Source organism: Mesoplodon mirus, assembly GCF_964341445.2.
Source record: "Mesoplodon mirus genome assembly, chromosome: 12".
In the NCBI taxonomy this organism is placed as follows: Eukaryota; Metazoa; Chordata; class Mammalia; order Artiodactyla; family Ziphiidae; genus Mesoplodon; species Mesoplodon mirus.
Window position 1 is genome coordinate 92,742,904 of NC_138988.1, and position 18,453 is coordinate 92,761,356.

The following is an 18,453-nucleotide window of genomic DNA, read 5'->3' on the forward strand; positions in this document are numbered from 1 at the left end:
TGTAGTTACTATATGTCACTATAACTGGGAGTTTGTGCCTCTTAATCCCTCTTAAACTTTTTCACCCATCCCCTCACCTCCCTCCCCTTGATTGATTTTACCATTTGGTTGGTAGCTGTTTAGGATTTAAACCTGGAATTCTTTTTGTTTTCCCTGAGTTTTTATTATGGGAAATTTCAAACATAAGAGTAGAAAGAATGGTATAACAAGCCTCCATACAGCCATCATCCAGCTTCAAAAATGAAAGCTCATAGACAGTTTTATTTTTTATTTGTATGTCCTCCACATCCCCTCCTCCCTCCCCTCTGGGTTATTTTAAACATATTCCAGATATTGTAACTTTGCATCCGTAAATATCTCCACTTGTGTCTCTAAAAGACCAGTATCCTTAAACACAGCTTCCGTACCATCACACCTAAAGTAATAAACAATAATTCCTTACTAGTCATACATTGAGGCAGTGTTCAAATTTCCCCAGTTGTCTTATAAAGGTTCCTTTTCAGTTTTTTCGTGAAATCAGGATCCAAATAAGATTTAACCATTGTCATTGATTGTTATGTCCTTTGGGACTCTTTTAGCCCATGGGTCCCCCTCCTTTGCTCCCCCACTTTTTTTTCCTTGCATTTTATTTGCTGCAGACACCTAGTTGCTTCCCATAGTCAGCATTTTGCTCATTGCATCCCATGGCGTCGTTTAACATCTTCCGCTGCCCTCTCTATTTCCTAAATTGGTTTTAGATATAAAGGCTTGATCAGGTTCAACTCAAATATGGACAAGAATGTTCCATAGGCATTGTTGCCTGTCTCCATCAGGAGCACATCATGTCCAGTTGTCTGTCTTTGAGGGATATCAGCATCCCTTGATCATTTTTGCCTAGATTGTATATTTTGATAGTGTTTCCAATTCTGTTATTCCTTCTTTAGGTATTAGTCGAATATGCCTATTAAGAGAAAGTTCCCCCAGTTATCTCTTTGGCTCCTAGGTCTAGGTTTATTGCTCTTTACCATCCAGCTGATGTAGCCCCCCTGGTGTTCCTTCAGGTCCTGTGTAAACGGCACCCTCGTGTGCAGCACCACCCAGCTGTGGCACGGGGACAGAATCCTGTGGGGAAATAACCACTTCTTCAGGTAACGGCTTGTGTTCACTAGTATGTTCACTCATACACCTTTTCTCTTATCTGAGTGTAAAACACGTTGATTTTCTCTAATGGTGAAAAACCCCACAGAATTAATTTACCTAAGAGGAAACGGCGAGATTGGTTGAAAGACTTTGAAAAAGAATCGGGCCCGCCAGAGCATGACCTGGATGCAGCCAGTGAGGCTTCCTCGGAACCAGACTATAACTATGAATTTGCACAGATGGAAGTTATCATGAAAACGCTGAATAGTAATGGTAAGACCCTTAAGCATTTACTTTCTCACTCTACTCTTTAAATAAACCTGAGGAGAATTTGAGCATGGCTAGAGAATTGTCAGTCTGATCTCTGGTGTATCAAATTGGGGATTCTGTTGCAGGAATAAAGATTTTGACCTTTTTATTTATCTCTATTTCTGGATTTTTAGCTTCAAATTCCCCTCTTTTTTTTTTTTTTTTTTTTTGCGGTACGCAGGCCTCTCACTGTCGTGGCCTCTCCTGTTGCGGAGCACAGGCTCCGGACGCGCAGGCTCAGTGGCCATGGCTCACAGGCCCAGCCGCTCCGCGGCACATGGGATCTTCCTGGACCAGGGCACGAACCCACGTCCCATGCATCGGCAGGCGGACTCTCAACCACTGCGCCACCAGGGAAGCCCAGTCCCCTCTTTTTAATTATAAAAATGAAGTATGAAGAAAAGGCCAGATGGAAAAACAAGTGTAATGTATTACTCTGAAGAGGATAGAATAACAACAAAAAAAACATTAAGATTAGGGATTAAAATTAGCTGCTGGGGCTTTTGACAGCACAGCACAGGGAAGACCACATCTGGAACTCAAACTTCATCCACTCTGTTACTTGCCCACCAAGTTGGGAGGAATATCAACAGACATTCCAAAGTGATGCTCAGACATCAGAATCACATTAATGGGTCATTTAACAACATGGCTGAGCAACAAGTCTCCTGTGAGTGATTTTTTTAAAGCCCAAATAGATGCAGGGTGTGACAGGAGGGTGGAGCTCCAAACTCCAGGTCGAGGAATGCCCATCAGAAGAGAGATGATTTCTTCAGATGAGGTTACAGAATTCTAGACATCTCTGTGCTCTAACTCTGTGGTGTATTCAGGTGGTATCCATTTAATCATGTATCATCCCACATCACAGATTTCTAATTTTCTCCAATTGCTACCGTCTTACCATATATATATAAACATTTATATTTATATATATAAATACATTTATATAAATATTTTTATATATATGACCCCCCCTCAATAACCAGTGAGTATTTAGTGCTCACTAAAATACTCACTGGTCGGGCTTCCCTGGTGGCGCAGTGGTTGAGAGTCCGCCTGCTGATGCAGGGGACGCGGGTTCGTGCCCCGGTCGGGGAAGATCCCACATGCCGCGGAGTGGCTGGGCCCGAGCCATGGCCGCTGAGCCTGCGCTTCCGGAGCCTGTGCTCCGCAACGGGAGAGGCCACAACAGTGAGAGGCCCGCGTACCGCAAAAAAAAAAACCAAAAAAAAATAAAAAAAAAATAAAATAAAATACTCACTGGTTAATTTCTCCAAGCTTCTTCGCCAAAGCAGTTCATCATCAGTGCTCTGGCTCAGGGTGTTAACATGAGTATCCATTTGTGTTCCGGATCAGGCCTTGCTCTCCAGTGTTGATTTTATCCATTTAAAAGTAATGTTTCCCCTTCCTTATGCTTTACTCAATCCCACTGCTAAACGGAGCTCCCCTGTGGGGCACACAGATGTGCTCTGTTATGATGCTGAAATGCTGGTGGCCGGACAGAGTTCACGCCCTTCACCTCTACTGCTAGGTGGCTTCCCGATCGTAAGCCTGTCTGCCTGGTGGTCATCCCCTTGGTGGTCCTATTTGAAGATTCTCTTCCCTCTCATGTGGCTTCAGACGAAGCTCCTCCACAAACACTGGGACAAAGGTTAACTGATTGGCTTTAGCATGAGGGAGCTTGACTGGTGTTTAGCAGTGCTGCTCATTGGTGCTTGTGCTACGTGCTTTGGCCAAATCTAACTAACATGAGGGGGAAGAAGCTGAAGTTTTCTGCCTGGCCTTTTCTGCGTGAGGTGCTCTGAATTCTTGATGGAGGGATGCTCCCTTTTCAACTATGACCCTTTCCTCCCCGTGTCCCAACTCCATTGCCTTCCAGTGGTTAAAATCCAGTGGCTGTTCTTCTCCCCGTGTATCCAGCGGCACAAAAGTGTCGCTAGTATTATTGCTGCTCGTACTAACGACTTTATTTCTGTTGACAGCACAGCAGTTCAGGACATAGTACTTCTGGGTAAACAGTCACCTACATTATCCCAGTGATAGACTAGAATAAAGGATTTTCAAATCTCTAGAATAAATAATGATCTGAAACCCAATTCTTTTCTTTTTTTTTTTTTTGCGGTACGCGGGCCTCTCACTGTTGTGGCCTCTCCCACTGCGGAGCACAGGCTCCGGACGCGCAGGCTCAGCGGCCACGGCTCACGGGCCCAGCCGCTCCGTGGCATGTGGGATCTTCCTGGACCGGGGCAACGAACCCGTGTCCCCTGCATAGGCAGGCGGACTCTCAACCACTATGCCACCAGGGAAGCCCCCCAATTCACTTGAATTAAGAATAAAAGCAAACCTAGTATCTGTAGGCCATAATATGTTCTTCCTGAGGGTTCAGAATAGGAATCAGACATTTAACTGTTTTCACAGAGTCAATGGCAGCTCTAAAGAGCAATTAAGAGGCTGGTGAAGGGTCCATAGAGCTTATTCCATCTGGGATTAAAAGGTTCTCTTTTTCCCCCAAAGGATCTACTTTCCTTTGATTTAGTGCCTTGGGCATCTTGATATGAATTAATTCTAATTCTGTGGGTCACGTAAATTCCCTTCAACCTCTACACCATTACCCTCTCTCTTTTCCATTCTCGGGACAGATAAGGAAGTTTGAGCTCATTGTGTAGTTACATACCAGGCAGAGAATAAACTAAGGAAGAAGAGAGGATACTATGCCCAAAAGAAAGGGGGTCCTTTCTCTCGTCCTAAAACACCTTCCTCTTTGGTTTCTCGGCCTGAGGCTCTAGGCTTACTGAGTTTTAAAACAGTTCATACAAGAGGAAGAAAGAAGATAGGGAGGAAGAGGAAACTGTTAACATTCTCTTGAAAAGTGGATTGGTTGTTTGAGAACGGACCAGATCATCTTCGGCTTCTGTCCTATGCCATATCATAGAGTCAGAGTGACTTGCTGATTAGGATGACCTTTTTAAGTATATGTTGTATAGTGATAAAGGCTTAAAATAGGTTAATTAATTTGAAAAGAAAATGTTATCAAATATGTCTAAGAGAAAAGTGTTTCCAGACCTGTGTTGGGATCAGAGGAGAAAAAGAAACCTCAGTCCCTGTACCTCTACCAGGTTTGTGTGTAGCATAGCCAGACCCAGGGTCTCCAGGCAAGGCTTCCCAGGCTGGTCTGTGGCAGGCTTGGGGAGGGATGCTTTGAGTTGCTCTCTCTTGCATATCTGCATGTTGATTTGTGGCCACTGAGAAAGCCTGGTGAGTAGTAGGGTTGCTATGTCGTGGCAGCTGCTAAAGCAGTTTTAGAAGGCCTCAGTCACATTACCTCTGCATTGGCATGGAACCCCCTACCTCAGCCATCTGGGATCATGTGTGTTTCTACTTACCACTGACCAACAAGTAGAAATAAGAATTAAACATCTTACTCAGTGTCTTTTAGCAAAAACCCTAGGATATGATTTTATTAAAAAATTGGTGTGTTTCCCAGTTTTCTCTCTCTGGAAAAGATTCGTACACACTCAGTTAGGGCCCTAAAAATGGATGGTGAGGACCCTGTCCTTTCTTTTTTAAACCTAGAGCCTAAATAGAGCAAAAATATATGTATACTGTTTGAGAAATATGTATATTTTTTAATTCTGAGAGAACTTTTCTTCTCTAGCCCTTACGTGTAAGATTTCTTTAAACTCCCTCAAAAAAGATCACCATATTATTCCCTTCCCCCCGCCCCAGAAGTTCTAGGGCTACGTTAGAAGTTCTAATCCTTTGGAGTATGTCAGTTTTCACTCTGTGGAAAAAGTCTTACCCACCCATGGTCTGCCTTTGTGTAAAAGGGTTTTTTTTAGTAGTCCATTTTCCATTGGACTTTCAAGTTAACATATTTCAGGGACTCTATGTCAGGACTCTATGAAGAAAAGTATTCAGCTTTGAAAAAATAATGAATTTGAGAATTTTATATCAGCAAAGAACAGTATTTTTTTTTTCAAATCTACTCTTTAACAGAGTACTAATTCTGAGGAAAACACTGGAGGTAAGAGTACAATTTACTACTAAGTTTATTTCCTACCCCAGACAATTAGCTCTGATCTGAGTTCAAAACCCAGTCCTGTTGCTTATTAGCTGTACAATCTTAGGTCAGCTGCTTAGCCTTTCTGAGTCCCAGTTTGTCTCATCTTTGAAATGGGAATGCCATCCACCCTTAAGTTTGTTGCAAGGCTTTCATGAGATGATGCATGCAAAGCGTATAGTGCCTCTACCTGAGATATAGCCAGCAGCCAGTAGAATTATTATTGCTGCTGTGGTTGTCATTTTTCTTAAAACACCTCACCTATATTCTGTGTATCTAGTGATTTTTCAAAGTACTTTCTACTCTGTTTTGTATTATTTAACCCTGTTTTCAAAGCTAACATGCTATTTTCTTTTCCTCTTCTCATATAGAAAACTACTAAAATTTACCTGCTGATTTCACAAATTGATAGGGTCTTCTGGTAAAGTCAGTCAATAGCTATCATGAGGTGATGTAAAAATTCCTCTTAATTTCCTTCTCTTATCCTGGAAATTAAAATGAGAGTCAATATATAGAAATGCGACACGGACAGCACTGAATAATAAGCAAGTGTGTGAATCTCAGGCTAGTCTGAGAATATGAACACATCTCCTAGGTCCCATGTACTTCAGGGAAATATTTACCATTATGGTGATTTGTTTACCATCCAGATTGTCTAACATAGTGTTTCCCTAGAGACAGCATGACTTTCTCTTCTGTGCATGTGGTCAGTGCCTTCCTTAATCTTTCTCTATTACATCCAGGCCGTTGGTTGTTACCAGGCTAATGTCCTGCCATAGCCAATTAGCTCTTCAGGACCGAGTCCTGCCTGTACCACAGCCACCACTCATCACAGTCACGGCCCCTTTCAACAAGACCCGTTAGTATTTCTAATACCTGTTCACCCACTTGTGTGTTGGTGATCCCTCAATCTGAGAACGCAAAAAATCAGAAATAGTTGCAAGTGAATTGCTTTCTTGACTATTAACACCTGAGAAATTGCCAGACCGTATGTATACTCAATCAGTGTTTTCAGACATATGCTGTGATCTGTAAGTTTCCTCTCACATTAGAGAAATTCAGGAGTAATAAATTTGTGGCTAAACTCAGAAATGCAAACCCTTTGCCAGGTGCTGAAACCAGTGCTAGAAGAGCATTAAAAAGTGACTATCAGAAAAATCACATCTCATGTGGCTCTGTCTTTGAAGTTGCCTTAGCTTTCATTGAGTTTTTCCTCTCGGTGGATAGAATCCCATCCCCCTTTCCCCTATCATCTGCTTTTCGCAATTGAGTGATCTATCTGAACATTAGGATGAGCTCATCAAATTGAAGAAAGTCACATAGTAGATGTGGGGAATGTTTCCCCCCAGGGCATTGATCTAAAATGTTAAGGAAAAGGAAGTGGAGAGGATTTCATCCAACCGGGCCTCTCAGGCCGCTCACAGGCAGCACATTGAAAGGCTCGATTCTGGGGGCGGGGATGGTTTTCACCGAAAGGAACAGCCACGGGCTCCCTGTCGTAGCCACCGCTGAAGGCACCTCGCCTTGTCTCTTGGCTCACCAGACCCAGTTCAAAATGTGGTTCAGGTCCTGGAGAAACAGTACCTGGAAGAAAAGAGGAGCGCCCTTGAGGAGCAGCGGCTCATGTACGAGCGGGAACTGGAGCAGCTCCGCCAGCAGCTGTCCCCGGAGAGGCGGCCCCAGAGCAGCGGCCCTGACCGCCTGGGCTATAGCAGCCAGACAGCTCAGCAGAAAGTGACCCAGTGGGCAGAGGAGAGGTACAAAGGGGAACGGGGGTGGAGGGGCCCAGAGTCAAGGCCCCGGGGTCCTGGGGGAGGGGGTCGTGAGGCATGTCAAAGCGGGACAGACCTGGCAAAGAGGGAAATCTTACTCCCGTGTCTGGATTGTTAGCCCTTGCCTTTCCTTTCAGAGATACTATTTATCCTAAGTATGTTTACTGTGATGTTAGTTGCTAAAGATTACACCTGCCCCCTTACCCTTTAATAAAAATGGTACCAAGTTAGAATACCACTGTTTGGTCTTAAAGTAGAGAACATTTGAATAGTTCTTCAGCATAAAACCATTTCTTGTTTTTTATTTCTGTTACTTTGGAACCCATTTAAATACAACTTTAATGTTAAGAAATCTACTAAATGTGATTTTTTTTTACCTTGTGACTTTATTTATATCAGAACTGAGGTGGTGGTGGAGGAAACAGTAACAAAAACAACCACAATAAGGACAATAAATTATTGCTGAGTTCTGCTGTGGTCTTACCACGGTCTAGGAATGCTGCTTATTTTATTTAATGCTCCCAGCAGCACCAAGCCATGGGAGCTGTGCTTTCTGTCTTGTAGCTTGGACAATCATTTTAAATATCTTCCCTCAGTCACCCATTAAGTAAATGAAAAGGCCAGGGTTTGAACCCAGGTCTGTTGATAGTCCATTATCCTGTGTTGTAATAAAAATAATGGCGCCTGACATTTCTTGAGCGTTTATCACGTGCTGACACTCCATGCAGTCGAAAATCCAAGTATAACTTTACAGTAGGTCCTTGATACCTGCATTACACATCCACAGATTCAACCAACCATGGATCATAGTGAAAAAAATCTGTATCTCTGTGGCCCTACGCAGTTCAAACCCATGTTGTTCAAGGGTCAGCTGTACTCTTTATTTCATTCAGTGGGTAATTTTTGCATATCCTATGATGGGCCATGCACTTGGTCAGGAATTAGGTGTAGTGACAAGCGAAAAAGACATGGTCCCTGCCCTGGGGGTGCTTACAGCTTCATAGAGGAGACGGACATTATTGGTCAAATAATTACACAAATAAATGAAAAATTGTAACTAGGACGGAGGCTACTGAGGCAAAAGATGTGGGGCTGGGTAAACATATAATAGGGTTCGGACCCAGTTAGGCTGTTAGAGAAGCTTTTATCAGGAAGTGCTATTGTGTAGAGTTGAGAAACGAATTTCTGCTGCCACAGAAGTCCCTACTTCTCACCTTTCACCAACTGAAGAAATCACGTAAAACACTTTCTCCTTACTGGCTCCAGATCTCCCCCACCCCAAAAGCACAAAGAAGTCGTAATCATTTCTTTTTCCTAAAGGATTGCTTTATTGGGTTTTGTGTGTATGTGTGCATTACCATATCAAAATCTAGTTGTTTTCAAATGTTATATAATTTAAAACATGGTTTGAAGTTAAGTCACCCCACGTGTTTGCTCTTCATCTGTGGTTACCCGTGGAGAGCTCACGGAAACCTGGGGGGAAGAGAGGAGGATGAGAGGTGAATTGGCAAAAATAGCTTGAAAAACAATTGTTTGAGAGGAGTTTTCTACTACTTTCTAACAACATGACTCACTTGGGAACGGGACTGCCCTTTTCTTCTGGACATTCTCATGTCCTTTTCTGCTGTGCCACAGGGATGAACTCTTCCGCCAAAGCCTGGCAAAACTGCGGGAGCAGCTGGTCAAAGCTAACACCTTGGTGAGAGAGGCTAACTTCTTAGCCGAGGAGATGAGCAGACTCACCGACTACCAGGTGACTCTGCAGATCCCTGCTGCAAACCTCAGTGCCAATAGAAAGGTAAGAATGTTCTCGAAGAAGATGAGAGGGAGAGGTACAACAGTAGATACTGTAAGTGGAACGTGAACCTGGCATTTAAGACATCCTTTAGAGATCTTGGGTATATATATATGCCTTTGGATATTTTATGATCGGAATATGAGAATTTTGGGGGCTAAAAGCCTTGCTAATTTAAGTGCTTTCTTTAAAACAGTGAAACTGGGGAAAAAAAAAAACAGTGAAACTAGGGAATTCCCTGGCAGTCCAATGGTTAGGACTTAGTGCTTTCACTGCTGTGGTCCTGGGTTCAATCTTTGTTTGGGGAACTAAGATCCTACAAGCTGCTGGTATGGCCAAAAAATGAATGAATGAATGAATGAATGAATGAATAAATAAATAAATAAATAAATAAATAAAACATTGAAACTAGAAATATATATAAGTAATTCCTCCTGCTTTTCTCTTTCATATAAATACCTCCTGAAATGGGGGAATATGTGTATATTTTGGGATAGTACCATTCTGAGAGTGAATTCTTCGAGAAAGGAAGACTCATATGATACCTGTTTTTCATACACAGAAAGATTCTTTGCAGCCATTGGGAAGTTTCCTGTCATTTCAACTTGAAGAAATTTTCATTTAAGCAGAAACTTTGGAAGAAATAATTTTTCGGGCTTCCCCGGTGGCGCAGTGGTTGGGAGTCCGCCTGCCGATGCAGGGGACACGGGTTCGTGCCCCGGTCCGGGAAGATCCCACATGCCGCGGAGCGGCTGGGCCCGTGAGCCGTGGCCGCTGAGCCTGCGCGTCCGGAGCCTGTGCTCCGCAACGGGGGAGGCCACAACAGCGAGAGGTCCGCATACCGCAAAAAAAAAAAAAAAAAAAAAGAAATAATTTTTCATCCATTCATTTTTCCCTCCAGCAAGCGAGCTAGAAACGAGTCAGAGAGTATCTCATCAGTCTTCTTGCATTTTAGTCTTTTGAATGACCAAGTAGTTCTCCTTTGAGAAATTTATTCTAAATCTGTACTTATAGACGTGTTCATAAACATTTATGTGCTCTTGTACCAGGACACTTATCACAGTGGCCTTTGTAATAGCAAAAATTTGAAGCAGCCATGATGTTGACCAAGAGAATAATTAGTCAAGTGAGTGATACATCCCTATAATGGATGGCTGTGTTGCTATGAAAAATCATGTTTATGAAAAATATTTAACCACACAAGAAGGTGAACTGTGGAGAGAGAATTGGGATAGGAAATTTGTATATTTGTTTGGTTCTGATTGTGATAAAAATAAAATGTGTGTGTATGGGTATACAAAGAAGATTGAAAATAAACCAGAATATTCCCTAGGTGATAGGGTTTCATCTTCTTTTGTATACATTATGTGTTTTTTTCCCCAAACTTTCTACTTTATGATAATACATATTGCTTCAACAATCCAAAAGAGTTATAACAAGATGTGTTATGTTTGTTTTTTGTTTTTGTTTTCATTCATTCTGCAGAGAGGAGCGATAGTGAGCGAGCCAGCTATTCAAGTGAGGAGGAAAGGAAAGAGCACCCAAGTGTGGACCATTGAGAAGCTGGAGAATAAATTAATTGATATGCGAGACCTTTATCAAGAATGGAAGGAGAAGGTTCCTGAGGTAAGAGGGACAAAATGTAAAGGAGCTTTGGTTGTGTTAAAAGGACAAGAATATAAGTGATTTAATCGTCAGAACACACATATGTGCGTCAGTGAATATCTGTAGTGCTACTTGGGACATTTATATTAGAAATGTAAAGTGAAAGTGACCTTGAAAGAATCAATTGGATCGGTCATAAAACATGTGATCCCCACACAGATAGGAACTAAATGAAGAGAACACATAGCATGTTCTTATTGGGTTGCTACTACATTTCAAGTGAAGTGAAGTAGGACAAAGTGAATTCGTGCTGTTTCGTCAATGCTGTTAAAAATCAGCTGAAATGGAGCCAGTGTGGATTTTGTATTCATTAGCATATGTTCATGCTCCCCTGGCTGTGTTCATGGCTAAGTAGATGCTAAGAATAATTTTAGAAAGCATGATCCATTTTTTCTACATTAGTAATGGAAAAAAAGATTCAGTGAAGGAAATGAGGCAAAGCACTGGGAATGAAACCTTGCAGGTTGGGTGTGATAGGGAAGACGGGGTGTGATAGGTGGGGCTGTAACCAAAGAAGAGCTCTCCCTGCCCTTATGTCACTTAACAAGCCCCTCCCGTGGGATAGTTCTGTTTTATTCGTGTGACATGATTCTATTTTTACTTCTTTTTAATTTATTTGGATAAGTGCTTTCTTTTTAAAACGTTTTAAAATGCTGGTTTTAAATAGTATTGTTTAAGTTGATGTTTTGTTTCCTACTCGCCTTCCCCCCGCCTCTCCTACCATTCAGACAAAGCGAGTCTACGGGAAACGAGGTGACCCTTTCTATGAAGCCCAAGAGAATCACAACCTAATTGGCGTGGCTAATGTGTTCTTGGAGTGTCTGTTCTGTGATGTGAAACTTCTGTATGCAGTTCCTATCATCAGCCAGCAGGGGGAGGTAAGGACAAGCCAGCCTCTGAGAAAATGGCCATGGTTCAAGGTTTTTTTTTTTTAACATCTTTATTGGAGTATAATTGCTTTACAATGTTGTGTTAATTTCTGCTGTACAACAAAGTGAATCAGCTACATGTATAGATGTACCACCATATCCCCTCCCTCTTTTTTTTTTTTTTTGTTTTGCGGTACGTGGGCCTCTCACTGTTGTGGTCTCTCCCGTTGCGGAGCACAGGCTCCGGACGCACGGGCTCAGTGGCCATGGCTCACGGGCCCAGCCGCTCCGCGGCACGTGGGATCCTCCCGGACCGGGGCACGAACCCGTGTCCCCTGCATCGGCAGGCAGACTCTCAACCAGTGCGCCACCAGGGAAGCCGCTCCCCTCCCTCTTGAGCCTCCCTCCCACCCTCCCTATCCCACCCCTCTAGGTCATCACAAAGCACTGAGCTCAAGTTCGTTTTTTGTTTTTTAATTCGATTTAAGTTCTGTTCTTGAGGTAGATCAAGAAACTAGGGTGAAGCATCAGGATCACATTCTTCTTTCTCTACTACTATCAAAAGAAACTATCAAAATTAAGGCATGGTTTTAAAAGATTATTAGAACATGTTTCTTATTTGTGGTTCACAAGTATTTTCTTTGTTTTAATCAAATTCGAAATCTTTTGGAAACCAGATTCAGCTCTGTGCCCCATAGTGATTTCTCTCTGAATCTCTCACCTCTGTAGTACACTTTAACTCCTTCCTGGCCCTAAGTGGTCTTTACAAGATACAACTTGGGAGGATTATTTTGAAATTCTAAAATATTCAAAGAAAACAAGCTTAAGCATCCCACTGTTACCTCCTCTTTTTAAAAAAAATGCCCCTCATATTTCATTTATTTCATTATATTGGCCTTCTGTCAGCCTGAAACATTTCAGAAAATGTTCAAGTTCAAACTTTTTTATATTATCCACTTCGTCAACTGACGTTTTCATTTTAAAGTTAGTGACATCCTTATTTCCTAGCTTATCCTTCAATAACATGCAAACTTGGAAATACTAAGTAATTTTTTGTGATTCTTAGAGCAGACTAAGAATAGGGTGCCATTCTGCCCAAAGTGAACCCAGAAAATAGACCCTAGATTCCCAGTTGTGATGTGTAAGTACACAGCTCACATTCCACATGTAGTAACCCACCTGTGGACATTATGCTCTAGGAAAATAGTGGGCTAAGTTGCTTTTTCCCATGTTAAAAATGGGCACAACTCCTATGGCAAAGAGATTTAGTGGCTGAGTCCCTAGTCAGGGTTTCTTAAGCTAGGGTCCATGGTGGGCTTTGAGTATTTCGTTAATCCCCTGAAATTATACTAAAAATGTATTAGGGTCTCAAAAAACGTTGGGGAAAAAAAGCTTAAGAGCCACTGTCTTCTAACCGTTTTCTCATATTTCCTTTCTTCCCCTTCTCTTGCTCCTTCCTCCATATTTGTCTCACTTCTCAAATACCGTCAACTAATTTCTCTCGGGTCCTGGCTGTCAGAGCCAGTTGCTCTGTGGAAGTTAGATCTGAGCTACTTTTAAAAATAAGCCTCACTATGTAAGATGACACTGCAGTGCCAGAGCATGTGTTCCCTTCACAAGTCCAGTCATTATGACCCAAAACTGTGTTGCCAAAGAAAACTTGGTCAGTTACCACACTCTGAGAATGCAAAGGTCAGGGTCATTCCTATCCTTAAATCAGTTCTGTGAAACCAGCTATAAGAGAGACACTGCTAAACTAAGACCAATGCAGAGATCCACCAGGATATTCTGGAAACATAAGTTCCCCCCACCCACCCCCCCTTTTTTTTTTTAGAAAAACAGTCTTAAAGAAACTATTTCCTTATAACTTGGTGGCTTTGTATTTGTCGCTCCTCCTGGAGTAGGTCTCACCCCCTCACCCTTCTCCCAGCCCTAGGGTTACTTGCATTCTCATTCTCTGCTCCCACGAGGGTAGGGGAGAGGCTCCATGAGCCCAGTGGCCGTGACTGATTGGTTTACTGTTGTAAACACAGCACTTAGTACAGTTCCTGGCACACACTCGATTCCAGTAAATATTTGAGTGGATAAATTTATCTCCTAACAACCTGCATGTATCTCTATTAGAACAGCTAGTTTACACTGGGTTTTTATTTACTTATTTGTTTATTTATTTGTTTATTTATTGGCTGCTTTGGGTCTTTGTTGCTGCACGCGGACTTTCTCTAGTTGCGGCGAGCGGGAGCTACACTTCGTTGCGGTGCGTGGGCTTCTCATTGCAGTGGCTTCTCTTGTTGCAGAGCACGGGCCCTAGAGTGCACGGGCTTTAGTAGTTGCAGCACACGGGCTCAGTAGTTGTGGCTCCTGGGCTCTAGAGCACAGGCTCAGGAGTTGTGGCACACGGGCTTAGTTGCTCCGTGGCATGTGGGATCTTCCCGGACCAGGGCTCAAACCTGTGTCCCTTGCATTGGCAGGCGGATTCTTAACCACTGCACCACCAGGGAAGCCCCCTACACTGGGTTTTTAATTCTGTGTCTTTCCCCACTTGACTGTGAGTACCCAGACAGCAGAGCCTGTGTCTTTTTATCGTGGTGTTCCCACGATGCCAGGTATTTGCTCAAATGAGTAAATGAATGAATATGTGAACGAGGGAAAGAGATAACTCCAGGTAGAATGTGATAGCTGCCTTTTTGCTGTTCCTGGGCTGTCCTGTAGAAGAAGGGTAAGAATGAAGATGACTCCGGGAGGCAAGGTACAAAGGCAAATTTGGCTCAAAGTAAGGCAGGGTGATTACAGGGCAGGCGATGGAGTGGGCTGGCTCTGGAAGTACTGAGAGCTTCCTGTTGCTGGAGGTAGCCCAGCGATAACAGCGGAGCTGCTCGCCGGAGATGTTGTAGCATGCTTTCCATCTCAGGTCAGAATTGTCCACGGGCTGTCTTTTAACCCCACGGCTCTCTGGTTCCTTGACCCAGGTTGCCGGGCGTCTCCATGTGGAAGTGATGCGAGTTACAGGCGCCGTCCCGGAGCGCGTGGTGGAGGATGACTCCTCGGAGAACTCCAGTGAAAGCGGGAGTCTTGAAGTCGTAGACAGCAGCGGGGAAATCATTCACCGAGTCAAAAAACTGACGTGCCGGGTGAGAGGGCAGGGCTGGGAAGGCTCAGATAAATGCCCTTTTCAATTCAAAACAATTTTATGGAAAATCTTAGGAGTTTTTCATAGAACATGGTAAAAGTTAAACTTTCTGACAATAAATACAATAACAGACAGTACTTTTCCCAGAAGTCCAGCACACTTTCTGATGACAGTTGTATGAAATTTCAGAAGTCTATGTATGTGGCATGCAAGGAGTGCATATTGTTTAGTGAATCATGCTTTTCTAGTAAAGGTCACAGCTGTGTCAGAAACTCGGTCATTAGGAAAGTTTGAGAGGGATGTGTGCATTTGTCACCATGCTCACATGCTGTAGTTATGGAACTATGGTACACATTTCATGACAAGTAGGTAACCCTTAATGAAATATTTTCAGCTGTCAAATGGATGACTGATTTATTTATTTCATCACCTACTCTTAAATTTGAGGTAGCTGGATATGAAAAGAATGCATAGTTTGTTTTCTTTATGAGAGTTATGTTTGCATTTTTTTTCTCTCTCCAGGTAAAAATTAAAGAGGCAACTGGGCTGCCCTTAAACCTCTCAAATTTTGTCTTCTGTCAATACACATTCTGGGACCAATGTGAATCCACAGTGGCTGCCCCAGTAGTGGACCCAGAGGTGCCTTCCCCACAGTCCAAGGATGCCCAGTACACTGTGACCTTCTCTCACTGTAAGGTACAAATGCCATTACAAAATGAGCTACTTGGGAGACAACCGGCCGCAGCTCAGTTCAAAAGTCTACTTGTAACTTAGAGTTTTTTCCCATATGAATGTTTCATAAACATAATAGGTTTATTGAGCTTTTTAAGCTCAAAACGTACTTTAATACAAATTCAGATCGTTTCAAAGTGTTTAAAATAAAATCTGGGGACTTCCCTAGTGGCACAGTGGTTAAGAATCCGCCTGCTAATGCCGGGGACATGGGTTCGAGCCCTGGTCCGGGAAGATCCCACATGCTGTGGAGCAACTAAGCCCGTGTGCCACAACTACTGAGCCCACCCGCCGCAACTACTGAAGCCCATGCACCTGGAGCCTATGCTCTGCAACAAGAGAAGCCACTGCAATAAGAACCCCAGGCACCACAATGAAGAGTATCCCCCGCTCGCCGCAACTAGAGAAAGCCCACATGCAGCAACGAAGACCCAATGCAGCCAAAAAATAAATAAAATTTAAAATAAATAAATAAAATAAACTGAAAGGCCTCTACCTGGTATCTGTGATGACCAGTGACAATTTGCTGCATATTATGTGTGTGCAAACATATGTTCATACACATAAATGGCCAGAGATACACACTCTTACTGTCATGCATGCATAACTTTAAAAAGTTTTTTACAAAAATGTGATCACATTTTACAGATTGCAGAATTACATTTTATTATTTTAATATATGTGAGCATCTAACCATATAAGTTGCTGTAGATATTTTTCATTCTTTTGAATTCTAAGCATAGCATTCTAAAGTCCCGTATGAGCTTTTAAAGATCATACAAAATGAGAGAGGCGAATATATGGTGAATATTGGTTGGACTTATTTTGTGACATCAGCTATTCTTCCTGTCTTTCATATCAGGCTGCCAACCAGTCATTTCTGACAGCCAGACTCTAGCCTCTGTGTAATTTTGTTTTTCTTTGGACAATTCTTAATAGATATTCAAGACCTCTTCTTTTCGAAATTGTGCCTATTCTTTCTGGTTCTACAGTTAGAAGACAAATCCATATCACCACCTATAAAATTTCCCATATGTAAAGTCTGTCAAGGTTTTTTTTTTGAAAGGCTAGATTTCTCTTTTTTTTTAATATTTATTTATTTGGTTGCACCAGGTCTTAGTTGTGGTAGGTGGGCTTCTTAGTTGCAGCACACAGGCTCCTTAGTAGTGGCATGCATGTGGGATCTAGTTCCCTGACCAGGGATCAAACCCAGACCCCCTGCATTGGGAGCATGGGGTCTTATCCACGGCGCCACTGGGGAAGTCCCTGTCAAGTTTTTATTTATTTGTTTTTTAAAGATCTTTTTTGATGTGGACCATTTTTAAAGTCTTTATTGAATTTATTACAATATTGCTTCTGTTTTATGTTTTGTTTTTTTTTTGTTTTTTTTTTGTTTTTTTTTGCTTTATAACAAATTTAATCAGTTATACATATACATATGTTTCCATATCCCCTCCCTTTTGCGTCTCCCTCCCATCCTCCCTATCCCACCCCTCCAGGCGGTCACAAAGCACCGAGCTGATCTCCCTGAGCTATGCGGCTGCTTCCCACTAGCTATCTACCTTACGTTTGGTAGTGTATATATGTCCATGCCGCTCTTTCACTTTGTCACAGCTTACCCTTCCCCCTCCCCATATCCTCAAGTCCATTCTCTAGTAGGTCTGTGTCTTTATTCCTGTCTTACCCCTATGTTCTTCATGACATTTTTTTTTCTTAAATTCCATATATATGTGTTAGCATACAGTATTTGTCTTTCTCTTTCTGACTTACTTCACTCTGTATGACAGACTCTAGGTCTATCCACCTCATTACAAATAGCTCAATTTCATTTCTTTTTATGGCTGAGTAATATTCCATTGTATATATGTGCCACATCTTCTTTATCCATTCATCCGATGATGGACACTTAGGTTGTTTCCATCTCCGGGCTATTGTAAATAGGGCTGCTATGAACATTTTGGTACATGTCTCTTTTTGAATTATGGTTTTCTCAGGGTATATGCCTAGTAGTGGGATTGCTGGGTCATATGGTAGTTCTATTTGTAGTTTTTTAAGGAACCTCCATACCGTTCTCCATAGTGGCTGTACCAATTCACATTCCCACCAGCAGTGCAAGAGTGTTCCCTTTTCTCCACACCCTCTCCAGCATTTATTGTTTCTAGATTTCTTGATGATGGCCATTCTGACTGGTGTGAGATGATATCTCATTGTAGTTTTGATTTGCATTTCTCTAATGAGTAAAGATGTTGAGCATCCTTTCATGTGTTTGTTGGCAGTCTGTATATCTTCTTTGGAGAAATGTCTATTTAGGTCTTCTGCCCATTTTTGGATTGGGTTGTTTGTTTTTTTGTTATTGAGCTGCATGAGCTGCTTATAAATTTTGGAGATTAATCCTTTGTCATATGTTTTGGTTTTTTGGCCCCAAGGCATGTGGGATCTTAGCTCCCCGACCAGGGATCGGACTCGCACCCCCTGCGTTGGAAGGTGAAGTCTTAACCACAGGACTGCCAGGGAAGTCCCCTGTCAAGTCTTTATTTTTATGAGAATAGCCCACTTTTTATTTTTACCTGTATTCACCAAGTCTGTTTCTTAATTCTTTATTAATCTGTTGTTATTGTTGTTATGGTTCTCTGAATACTCTTTTAAATATTCCCCATCTTTCTTTGGATCCAAAAAGCTGCTTATTTAGAAGGATGAAACCTGGATTTTAAGTACATCCTAGTTAACAACTGGTTGAATAGATGCTAGTCTCAGAGACCTTGGACTCACTGTGTGACCTTGGGGTTTTGGGGTTTTTTTTTTAACCTCTAAAATGCGTAGTTTGTGCTAATTGGTCATGATGTTTATTTTCCTTTTAAAATTCTGGCTCTGTCTCCAAATAAAATAAGAAGTTAGGTAGTATAAGGTTAAACCACTACAGCGCAGCCCTTTCGAGAAATTAGTCACCTGAGATTCCACTGAGATGCTAGTGGGAAGGAAATCCACATGGTTCCTTGCCTGCT

The 18,453-nt window shown here is 42.3% G+C and overlaps 1 protein-coding gene across 1 annotated transcript in view; it reads left to right on the forward strand.

The window, feature by feature from the left end:
• Positions 1–18,453, forward strand: part of KIF13A (kinesin family member 13A) — a 211,225-nt gene that overhangs the window by 164,996 nt on the left and 27,776 nt on the right. Inside the window, 8 exon segments of the mRNA XM_082638701.1 lie at positions 1,041–1,127; positions 1,226–1,392; positions 7,032–7,245; positions 8,896–9,058; positions 10,541–10,681; positions 11,449–11,598; positions 14,559–14,720; positions 15,242–15,415. Coding sequence (XP_082494827.1) covers positions 1,041–1,127; positions 1,226–1,392; positions 7,032–7,245; positions 8,896–9,058; positions 10,541–10,681; positions 11,449–11,598; positions 14,559–14,720; positions 15,242–15,415 — 1,258 coding nt within the window.